The 12994-nt window shown below is 33.4% G+C and overlaps 1 protein-coding gene across 1 annotated transcript in view; it reads right to left on the bottom strand.

Moving 5' to 3' along the window:
- PKN2 (protein kinase N2) overlaps window positions 1-12994 on the bottom strand; it is a 135511-nt gene that overhangs the window by 86749 nt on the left and 35768 nt on the right. Inside the window, exon 2 of the mRNA XM_036859939.1 lies at window positions 11169-11469. Coding sequence (XP_036715834.1) covers window positions 11169-11469 — 301 coding nt within the window. The remainder of the gene's footprint in view (window positions 1-11168; window positions 11470-12994) is intronic.

The raw sequence follows: 12994 nt of genomic DNA, 5'->3' as shown, positions 1-12994 counted from the left end.
CCACTTGATCATGATTCTTTTAATGTACTGTTAGATTTGGTTTGCTAGTATTTTGTTGAGAATTTTGGCATCTATGTTCATCAGTGATATTGGCCTGTAATTTTCTTTTTTCGTGATATCTTTGTCTTTGGAGAACATCCTAGGAAATTATAATTCCACAAAAATAACTCAAGAGATAACAATTACCTATAAAAATCAAGGTGCTACAAGGCACCTCAAATAAATTATAGAGTCAGAAGATATTTGCTATCTTTAAGTACCTGAAACAGTGGGTTGACTAACTTAATACTCCATGTGCAATCTCCTTCTCTCTTGCTTAAATTAAGAGCAGGTTAAGGGGAAAAAGAAAACAAAACAAAAAAACAAGATTTCTCAGACTTATTTGCATTTGGGGGACAGGGAGAAGGCAGTGAATGCATGGTGCATGTGACACAATCCCAGGACAGATATAAGTAGACATTTGTACCTTTGTGCTTCTGAGAATGTTTTTGCTTTTCTGAACAAAAGAGACTTATTAGGCTCTCATCATCCTTATGAAGTAAAGCTTGGATTTTAATAAGAGCCCAAGAAAAGGCCCCAGGACTCTTACAAAGTAGGCAGTCAGATCAGGAAAAACATGATTAAAGACAGGAACCTCAAAAATTGTCATCCATAACAGGTGAATTATTTGTTGACTTGCTTTTGGCTTGGGGTGACTGGCGGGGAGGGGATATGGATATTCTTTAAAAAAAAAATTCTTACTGCTCTCATACAGGTTTGAGGCAGGAAATCATACTATCTATGTGCCCCCCCAAAAACTGATCATAAATTTTATATTAATTGGCCTCAGGTTGATAATGCTTTCAGGTATCTTACAGAAACAAATGCAAATCCTCTTTGAAAGAAGGCACTTTAAATCCAGACCTAAAATAATTCCCACAGATAAAGTTCCAATGAAAATGTGCCCACAACTAGAAATCACAAGGTTCCGGCAGAAAAAAAAAATTCATCGTGAGTTAGAAAAAAACTACAGGAGTAACATAGTAAAGATTTCATTTGTTGTCATTACCTCACACAAAATGTGAAAAAGTATATTTTATAGGTAAAATTAAATAGAAAGGTATCAAAAGAATGACTAAAACAAGAGACTATCAAAAATTACCAAGATTAACAAAACAGAACTTGTAGTAGTAAGTATATATATATATATGTATATATATGTATATAAATAAATACATATACAAACAAAACAGAAATTAGAAATACAATATACGTGGTCAAGAGCAAACTGGACACATGGAAAGAATTAGAGAAATGGAGATAGACTTGAAGAAATTATCATGCATCTAACTGGAGTTCCAAAATGAAAGAGAAGAGGGAATACAAGACATGCAACATTCAACGAGATAGGCACTAAGCACTTCCCACAATCAATGAAATACACAGATCCAGGAAGCCCAACATATCCCAAGCAGATCAAATGAAAAGAAATCTGTATCATTCAGCAGAACACTGCAGAATAAGAGTTTCTTAAAAACAGCTAGGGAGAAAAGGCAGAATATCTGCATAGTTTAACCACTAGATCAGTAACTGCCCCCTCAAAAACAACAGGGGAATCCAGAAGACATAAAATAATAGTTTCCAGGTACTGAGAGAAAATAAATGTCAACCTAGAATGATATACCCGGGGAAATATCTTTCTAAAGTCTATACCTTCAGGAAGAAAAAGAAACAAGATGAAGGAAGGCCTGAGAAGCATGAAGAAATGTTGAACAAAGAAAATGATAAACACGTGGGTAATTATAAACCAACGATGACTATATAAAACAATAATAATTAATGTAACTTGTGGAACTGAAGATAAAATGATAGAACTAGAATAGGAACAATGACAGCACTTAGGTCAATTGGAGTTACGTAGATTGAAATTAAAGTATTCTAAGTTTGTTATATGGTATGTAAAGAAGGTATACCATTCAGTCTAGTTGACAAACAGAAACCACACTAGATATTTTGAACAAAGGGAATTTAACACAGGGAATTGGTTACATCATACATATTCAGGTATTGTGCAAAGGACTTGAGAAAAAAATTCCTTTTCTCAAAGGGCTTAGAGTCAGGTACAACCTCTATGTACCTATATAAATGGGTATGTGTGTCTATTCATGCAACAGTGTATGTGTGTATATATGAACATTTTCAAATATACTGAAAAGATGAAAGAATGGTATAGTGAGCACCCATAAACCCACCACCTAGATTTGCCAATCTACACACACACACACACACGTGTAGAAAGATAAAAAAAGAGAGCAAACATAAATGGTACGAAGAAAGATGGGAAAATTAGATTTGGGAGGAACAATTTCAATCAGAAATTGAAGTTATTAGCAGAGGCCAGATTATATGAAGGGCATCTCTGTAATGCTATAAATTTGTACTGTATTCTGTAGGGAATGGAGAGCCACTGAAAGGTTTAAAGCAAGAAAGTAACAGGATCAATTCTGAATACTAAGTAAAAAATAGTGGTAGCAGTGTTTAGGTTGGATTAGAGAAATACTTAACATGCAGGCTTTAGCAGTAAGGATGGATAAGAGATACAGATTTGAGAACTATGTCAGAGGTAGAATCTATAGGGCTTGGTGACTTGACTTACACTGGAGAGTGAAAGTAAAAAGAAAGACAGACATCTACAGTAAAAGTCAGATTTTAGTTACAGATTATGGGGGTCATGCATTAACAGGACAGAAAACAAAAGGGAAAGATTTAGAGGCAGTGTTCCAGGAAGGAAGAGTTCAACTTTAAACATGGTAAGAGGCAAAGTCAACAGGATAATAATACCTATATTCAGGCAATATCCATAAGGTTATAAGGCTATAAATTATGAGATGAAGCCCAGAAAATCCATTTTGGTTTGAAATACCACTTTGAAAGTCAGCAGAAAATACAACGTGGTTAAAATCTCCTTAGGGATGAGATTTTCCAAGGCCAGAATGATGAGTAAAAACTGAATTTGTTAGTAGTTTTCCCAACAATGTGTAGAGCAACAGATATGCTGTTTCTGGTACTTTTTGTATTTTCTCTAAATCCACAACTGAGCAGTTGGCTTCCAAAATGAGTTAAGAGTTCTAGAAAACAGAAGCAGTCCGGATCCTTAGAAGGCTCCTAAATAAGGTTTAGCCTTAAACTGGTTACTTCATTCTCGTGGAGGTTAGTAATGTAACTGACCTTGAATCTTTACTTCCTAGCCCCAGGAAAGCTTCCTCAGATTTTACTTACATCCAGAGGTTTCATGTTCAGAATTAGAAAAGCTTAAATGCCTCATACTTGACCTTTCCTCAAGCTATTAAAACACTTGTTCACAAAACACCATAGAAAGAGCATATAGAGTCTCTATTCTCTTTGTTTTATGAACGAGAAAAACAAGGCCTGGAGGGGTTGCAAGTGGTACACAAATACATAACTATATAATGATCCAGCTGGGATGAGACCTTGGATTATAGAAACTTTGTTCTTTAGTTTATACCTAGCTGATTCCCAAAGCTCAATATTCATAAAGTGGTACTTGTACAGCCAGGATGTCTGTTTATGGAACGAGGCTATTTATTTCATTCACAAAAAAATAAGAGGAAATATAACTGAAGTAAATCTAGCCAAATCTAAATTAATAAAGGTAGTAGTATGCTGAAGCACTATCTTACTATTTAACTATCTCCACAAACATCCATCTATAAGTCTCGTAGTTACTGTTCACTGGTCAACATTTTGGTTTTCACTTAGTACTTATAAACAGATATTTTAAAAATAAGCTGCTCCCCGCATAGCACAGGGAGATCAACTCGGTGCTTTGTGACCACCTAGAGGGGTGGGATGGGGAGGGTGGGAGGGAGGGAGATGCAAGAGGGAAGAGAAATGGGAACCTATTGTATATGTATAACTGATTCACTTTGTTATAAAGCAGAAGCTAACACACTATTGTAAGGCAATTATACTTCAATAAAGATGTCTAAAGAAAAAAAAAAAAAAAATAAGCTGCTCCAGATTCTTGACATGTGTTACAATTATATTAACTGTTTATATTTCCCCCCAAATCCATCTTTCTTGTTTAAACAGATACGCTTACCTTATATAGTCATCTGGAAACTGCTCAGATTACAATAAATGCTCACTAATTATTAATGGATTCTTAATCAGTTATTTTGTGTACTCAGGATGACCTATGTCAGATGTCACCAACTGAACTAATTTTGCTGAAATATTTTATAACTAACACAACCTTTGGTTAAGCTTTCTTAGTATTTTACAAAAATAGCATGGATAAGATTATGGGTTGTGGTGTTTTTTATTTAAGGTAAAATAAGCAACCTAGGCATTAAAATTTCAGAACTGCCTATATATGTTACATTATATCTTTAAAAAATTTTTTTTTCATTGAAGTATAGTTGATTTACAATGTTGTGCCTAAAACTGGCTTTTTATATAATGAACATTTTTTTCTTTTTTCTTTTCTTTTTTATTGGAGTATAACTGCTTTACAATGTTGTGTTAGTTTCTGCTGTACAATGAAGTGAATCAGCTATATGTATATCTATATTCCCTCCCTCTTGGACCTCCCTCCCACTGCTCCCTCTCCCCCATCCCACCCATCTAGGTTATCACAGAGCACCAAGCTGAGCGCCCTGTGCTATACAGCAGGTTTCCACTACCTAACTATTTTACACATGGTAGTGTACATATGTCAATCCTAATCTCCCAATTTGTCCCACCCTCCCCTTCCCCTACCCCCAGTGTCCACATGTCTGTTCTCTATGTCTACGTCTCTATTCCTGCCCTGCAAATAGGTTCATCTGAACCATTTTGCTAGATTCCACAAATATGCACTAATATATGATATTTGTTTTTCTCTTTCTGGCTTACTTCACTCTGTATGACAGACTCTAGGTCCATCCACATCTCTACAAATGACCCAGTTTTGTTCCTTTTTATGGCTGAGTAATATTCCACTGTATATATGTACCACATCTTCTTTATCCATTCATCTGTCGGTGGACATTTAGGTTGCTTCCCTGTCCTGGCTATTATAAATAGTGCTGCAATGAACATTGGGGAACATGTGTCCTTTTGAATTATGGTTTTCTTGGGGTATATGCCCAGTAGTGGGATTGCTGGGTCATATGGTAGTTCTATTTTTAGTTTTTTAAGGAACCTCCATACTGTTCTCCATAGTGGCTGTTATCAACTTACATTCCCACCAACAGTGCAAAAGTGTTCCCTTTCCTCCACACCCTCTCCAGCATTTATTGTTTGTAGCTTTTTTGACGATGGCCATTCTGACCGGTGTGAGGTGATACCTTGTTGTAGTTTTGATTTGCATCGCTCTAATAATTAGTGATGTTGAGCATCTTTTCATGTGCCTCTTGGTCATCTGTATGTCTTTTTTGGTGAAATATCTGTTTAGGTCTTCTGCCCATTTTTTAATTGGGTTGTTTGTTTTTTTGATATTGAGCTCCATGAGCTGCTTGTATATTTGGGAGATTAATCCTTTGTCAGTTGCTTCGTTTGCAAATATTTTCTCCCATTCTGAGGGTTGTCTTTTTGTTTTGTTTATGGTTTCCTTTGCTATGCAAAAGCTTTCAAGTTTAATTAGGTCCCATTTGTTTATTTTTGCTTTTAGTTTCATTACTCTAGGAGGTGGGTCAAAAAAGATCTTGCTGTGGTTTATGTCAAAGAGTGTTTTACTCTAAGAGTTTTACAGTGTCTGTTCTTACATTTAGGTCTTTAATCCATTTTGAGTTTATTTTTGTGTATGGTGTTAGGGAGTGTTCTAATTTCATTCTTTACATGTAGCTGTCCAGTTTTCCCAGCACCACTTATTGAAGAGGCTGTCTTTTCTCCATTGCATGTTCTTGCCTCCTTTGTCATAAATTAGGTGACCATATGTGCGTGGGTTAATCTACAGATTCAATGCAATCCCTATCAAACCACCAATGGCATTCTTCACAGAATTAGAACAAAAAATTTTACAATTTGTATGGAAACACAAAAGACCGCGAATAGCCAAAGCAATCTTGAGAAAGAAAAACAGAGTTGGAGGAATCAGGTTCCCCAACTTCAAACTATACTACAAAGCTACAGTGATCAAGACAGTATGGTACTGGCACAAAAACAGAAATACAGATCAATGTTACATTACATCTTAATGTTTAAAAACTGCATATTGCATATCTCTGGTAGGAAAGACTTCTTCATTCTGTACACAACTCTGTACCTAGGGCATGCACAGTTCTTTCATAAATTTTCCTTAAGATGGTGCTACTTTATTTTTCTTCTTTCCTCCTCCTAATTACAATAATATATATCATCAACCACTATACACCTGTTAGACTGGTTAAAAAATACATTAACAATACCAAGTGCTGGAGGAGATGTGGAACAATTGGAACTCTCATATATTGCTGGTGAGAATGAAAAATAATATAGCCACTCTGGAAAACATTTTGGCAGTTTCTTATAATGTTAAACATATTCTAACATACGACTTAGGAATCACACTCCCAAGTGTTTACCAAGGTGAACTGAAAACATGTTCACACAAAAACCTGTTAATGGGTAGTTACAGCAGCTTTACTGATAACTGCCAAAAACTGGAAAACAACCCTAATGTTCTTGGTGAAGGAATGGATAAGTAAATTGTGGTATATCTATACAGTGGACTACCACTCAGCAATAAAAAAGAATAAACTATTGATAAATGCAACAACCTGGATGAATCTCAAAAAGCAATATGCTGAGTGAAAGAAGTCAGTCTCAAAAGGTTATAAACTTTATGGTTCCATTTACATGTTATTCTTGAAAAGCAAACTATAAGTGACAGAGAACAGACCAGTGGTTGCCAGGGGATATGGAATAGGAAGAGGGTGTGACTACAAAGGGATAGTACTGTTCCTTTTCCTGATTGTGGTGGTGTTTAGATGAACCTATATGTATATTAAAATTCATGGAATGATGTACCCAAAAAGAATCAGTTTTACTGTGTATTAACTTAAAAAAAATATATCAAAGAATTCAAGTATTATGTGTATATGAATCATTTAATTTCATGATTTTAAAGATGAGAAAACAAACCCAGGGGCATTAAAAGTGCCTTGTTAATTAACAATCACAGTTACCTACCTAACAGCAATCCTTTACTTAAGAGTACACAACTTAATACAAAATATGCTTACCTCAAAATGAGAAATTCAATCAGAAATAAGGAGTATGTAGAAACTGCATAATAAACCAGGCCACACAGATTTTAATAAATATAAAATTCAACTATAATTTCTATGCTACATTTAGGTGGATAGGCCAATAATAAAAAGAAATTTAAATTCTCACTTCTACTCATTCAAGAAAGACTTCATAAACTACATTTTAGTCATTAAGAAGACTCCCTCAATATGGATATATCTCTGGGATTTAGAAGAATTTCCAAGGTTAACTCCAAAAAATTCCAGGGAATTCCCTGGTGGTCCATTAGTTAGGACTGTGCGCTTCTACTGCAGGAGGCATGGGTTCGATCCCTGGTCAGGAAACTAAGATTCCACATGCTGTGTGGTGCAGCCAAAACAAACAAACAAACAAAAACAAAACAATAAAACCACACACAAAATTCCAACACTATTAGTTCTATACTAAATCAATATTTTCTTTCTGAACACTCTATATATTTAAGAAAATATTCACTACCTCAAAAGGTAAAAATCAATCTAAGCTTGGTGGGGTCTGAGAAAATGGAAATGGGAAGAGGTACAAGAGAAGGAAGTAAGATAAAAACAGAGGGAATTACACTATACAAATTATTAGTTATACCTAATAAAATATGAGAAATATTCTTGTCCTCTTCTTTAGGGATGATATAGGAGTCCAAAGATTCAGAAAATTAGTTCTTTCTTAAATATTTCCTTTCAGAGTCTCAGGTATCAACTAAGGCTTAGACTACTAATCCACTTTACAGAGCTCCAATAACTTTTTTCACAAGGTGCATTCAGCCTCATTTTATAATATGTTTATAATTTCCATGTGGGAATAATAATAATACTCCATGAGACTACTCTTGAAGTATATGGAAGGTGAACAGGAAGCTTAGAGTATCATGAGCATGAAGAGAACATCAAACAGTCCCAAATGATCTGATCTTGACATTATAATAAGCAACATTTCAGAGAGTTTTACAGCTAAAAGTCTGAAAGTTCATCTGACAAAAGTCCTTATTTTACAAATTAGAACCTAATGGTTAACAGCTAATTATTACAGAAGTGAGTTAAGAACAGGCCTCCTAACTGCTTACATGGTAATCATATATACAATGCAAATTTAAATTCTGTCCCTCTTTCCTTGAATCATTCATTCTGCTTACATACCCCCAAGACAACAGGAATTAGCCGAATACTTCTGCACATACTTATTAATCTACATACTTTAGAGAACTGAAAGCAAAATGCTAGGCCCTTGACCTTTTATGTCAGATCTAATCAAATCAAATGATTTTGCCTACTTTAGTACACAATGTAAAACATAAAATTTTATGGCAATGTGACCTAAAATTAACGTTGAACTACCTTTAACCCTCTGTGTTGTTGTTTCATTTTAATGCAGTCAAATAAGTAGTATGAGAAAAAAAAAAAAACCCAAAAAACAACTTATTACTAAGATGTGTGAATATGCCATTTGCAAAGAGAACTGTTTTTTTAATATATTCAAATTTTAACCAACTTGTCAAGTTCATTCCAAACAAACTGAAGTATTAAGAAGTCACAGTAGAAAGTTATATTTCATGTAACATTCGCCCTGCAGTTATCTGATAAGTCAATAACAGCAAAGAAAGTTTCTGGAATTATTTCTCCTAAAACTTTTATTTAAGGCTTTATTTCCCAAGTATTAAATATTTAAAGTACCATGATAAATTATGCTTTGGTATTAATTACAAAAACTAATACAAGGTTTTTATTTGCTGGGATTTTTTTTTTTTGAGATATAATACTCTCAACTAAATACCTACTCTCAACTAAATACCTACTATACTCCAGGCTTTATGATAAACCTTGAAAATAAATGAATGAAAACATGGTCCTGTCCTCAAGGATCATATAGTTTAGTAAGTGATATAAAAATGTACAGAAATAAATTGTAATACAACAATGAGTGGACAAAGTAGAATAGAGAAGATAATCAGAGAAAGTCAAGGAAGGTTTCACAGAGATATCCAAATTGGCTTTTGAGGTAGAAAAGGAATTTGACAGCAGGACTAAAAGGTCATTTCTTTATAGGAAACTCTAGGAAAGACAAATCTAATCTAAAGTGATAGAAGGCGGACCAGTGGTTACCTAAAGCCAGGGATGGGGATTGGAGATTGATTGGAAGTATGTATACAAGAGAACTGAAGTGATGGTCAGGATCCCTAGTTGTAGTGATGATTACCTGGGTATATACATTTGTTAAAACTCATCAAATCATATACTTAAAATATGTGCATTTTATCATATGTAATTTATATACTTCAGTAAAGTTAATTTTTTACAAGGGGCTGGGGAAACCAAATGGGCTACTCTTTGGGTGGCAAAAACACTTCTATATTCCAATTACAAGGTAGTTATTGGTATTCTGTGATTATCAAAAATGTTTTCTCTAAACTGAGTTTAAAGCTCCAGCACAGTTTCTTATTTTAGGCCTCTCCTAAAAAAGTAATGGGCAAAGAATGTAGAGCTCGGCAGAGTTCCAACAGAATAGGCTATATCTAAGTTTATATGATATTGCTAAAGAAAAAGCATTTCATAATACAAATTTCCATTTATAATGTAATTACTGAATTTGTGGGTAAGAAAATACTAGATTGAAGAGTTCTTTAGCTAGTTTTGTAATTCTGGGCAAATTAATTCACATCTTTGGGATTATTTCAGCTCTAAAATAAGAAGGCTGGTTTCTTTATGATTTCTTTCACTTCTAAGATTTAATTATTTTTACAAGATTGAAATCTCTACATAGACAGTCTCCAATTGAAACCCCTAAGGTAAGTCCCAGATGTTGAAAGTAATGCATTAAAACAAGCTCTATAAGTACACTGAATATCAGAAGCATTGTACACAACTTTTAAGATTGGAAATTTGTGGTTCTTGGTCAAATTTATGTACTTTCTTAAGCAAATGTAATTTTACTTATATCTGTTTTTTCTTGGCTAATCATACAGGTTCTTCTAAAACTTCTGTGGTGCTAGATACATCATTCTGAGTATACCACTCCTTATCTTTGCAAATGCAGAAATTAAGGATTTAGACATTAAATAACTAGCTCAAAATATCCTCTTTGCAAAGACAAAACTATTAGATCAAATGTGTCTTATATGATTTGTTAAGTAAAAAGGTTTAGAAAGAATATATATATGAATGGATGGACACTGATACAAATATAGAATTTTTTTTCTGGAAGGACATAACAACAAAAAACTTAGTAATGCTACCTTTAGGGAGTGGGCCTAGAGTGGATAGAGGTCATTTTTCTATTTTTACTTTCTGTACCATTGAAAAATTTCCAACATGAACATCTGTTAATTCTACTGTTTAAAAATTATGCTCTTAGGTTGGACTTATAGGTTGTATTTTCCTTTCATTTTCAATACTGGAGAAAAAAAAAAAGTAATGTTTGGCTTTTTAAATTTTCTTCTTTTTTAAACAAAATGCCTGGTAATGTAGTTGTTAATTCAGTTGCTTAGACCTCAAAGAACAAAGGTCACAGGTTTGATTAACTATATTTGCAAAAAATAAAAATATCCCTTGGTCATAGAATGCATTTTTAACTTTAAAAAGTCATCTGGCAAACTCGTGCTGCTGATCTCAAGGATGAATCAGGTAAGAGCATGTGGTTGACTCAATACAAAACATAAATACTGGAAAATAACTTTAAGTAATGTCTTAGTGACAGAGGGTAAGAAAGTAGACAGAGAATTACTCATCTCTAAGTAAACGTTTTAATTTTCATATTCATCAACTCACTGCACCTTCTGAATAGAATATAAATAAGACCTTAACTGTAGGAGAAAATACAGTCCCTGTCCTTTCAAAAAAACTAAAGACTATAAATGTCACAAATATTATTTTTTTAAAAATAATACATTTCTTATTAGTATACTATATAAACATCAAATAAAATACCTGTAACATCTTCTGGATCTGATACAACAATATGTGCATTTAGTTCCTGTAGCTTGTGATGCAATTCTTCTAATTTTTTATTTGATTTTTTCAAAATGTTGTCCACATAAGCCAAACTTTTTTTATCTGTTGTGACTTTCCTCAGATTTTCAGCTCCTTCTTTGATTTTCAGTTCTTTTCTTATTTCTCTCTTAATTCGATCCTTGATATCATCCAATTTCTGTTGCACCATTGTATCTGAAAAGTCTAATTTTTGAACAGCACTCACATTCTCATAAAAGGGAAGACTTCGGGAATCTCCCTACAGAAAAAAAATAAACACACAAATGTGGGAGTTTAGGAAAGTTAGCTGCTCAGTAAAATATGCCATATAAGAATACAACTGTACTTAAAGCAATTCTTCAAAAACTCTGCCCACTCACTAAATAGCATTACCTGACAAATTTATATTAAAATAAACACATCTATACACAAAGACATCTTTGGGCTGTATAAACAGACAATGAATTTTTGATATTCCATGAACCCAAGTTAGATTCCAAAACCTACACTGTGAATCTTGAACAAGTTATTTAACCTTTCAAATACTCAGTCAAATCGTGTAAAATCTAAATAATAATATTAGGCACTTTTCAGAGATAATGTGGTAATTCAAAATATTGTATGTGAAGCTCCAAATATAATTCTTGGCCCACTATAGTCACTTAATAAGTGAAGATTATTATTAAATTCCATAGGTGAGATAAAATTCTATTTTATCTTCTATAAGAACCTCTTAAATATAACTAATACTGGCAAAAATAAAATAAAATTATATCCTTATGACCACTTTTTAGTTAAGCAATTAAATGCATTAGGGCTTGGGAAGACTAATTTCAGAATTCTATTCATATATTTCATGACTATCTATCCCAATTGATAATTTGGTTGACTGACTACATAAACATCACTACTAAAAGATGTCTAAATTATGTCCTACTGACAGAAGCTAATAGAGTACACAGTATCAGTTATTCATCTTAAAATGAAAATCAAATCAGGTAAGCACATCTAATCTACATTTAAAACAGGCAAAGTTATGTTCTGGCTATTTGTATATCATTCACTATTTTAAACTCTATTACTACAATACTACTGGTTTTTAAATGTTTAATTTCTGAAACACAAGAAACTAGAGTTAACTTTTGCCTTTGGGAAGAAGAATCGAGCTTGTGAAGGACACAGAAAAGAGATTTACATTTCACTGTGCACCCTTTATGTATCTTTTGAACCACAGACCTAAGTAATTAAAAGATTTTCTTTAACTTCTTTGGGAATTCATCACACCCATAAAGTAAGTTCTATTTAAATACTTGGTGCAAATACTCTTTATGTCTAATTCTTCACCTCTGAAAAACATGTATTTTGCAAAACAGTGAGTTAATGGATGGGAAGATACCGGATTTAGTCTTGGCATTGGTACCAATTTACCTGGTGCCAACAGGCATACTATGCAAAAAATGAAGTAGTTGATGTATAAATTTGTTCTTAACCTTTTTAGGGCCAACAACCCCTTTGAAACTGACAAAAAAAGAGTAGAACAAAGAAAATTTCATGTTTGTATGTACTATTTCCAGGTACCATAGATCTTAGATTAAGAATTCCTGAAATTGGTGATCTACACCTATTGGCCTTAAATTTCTGATTCTTATCTATACGAACATAGAATGATCTCCTATCTGGGCCAAAATAATGTCGAGGCTTTTCACTATTTATAATGGACTATAAGTCCTATCAATCCATTTATTCAGTTTCCAAAGTTTATAAATCCACCTTTGTCTGATTAT

This window comes from Balaenoptera musculus, chromosome 1, assembly GCF_009873245.2.
Source record: "Balaenoptera musculus isolate JJ_BM4_2016_0621 chromosome 1, mBalMus1.pri.v3, whole genome shotgun sequence".
Taxonomy (NCBI): domain Eukaryota; kingdom Metazoa; phylum Chordata; class Mammalia; order Artiodactyla; family Balaenopteridae; genus Balaenoptera; species Balaenoptera musculus.
This window is presented reverse-complemented; position numbering and strand designations above follow the sequence as displayed.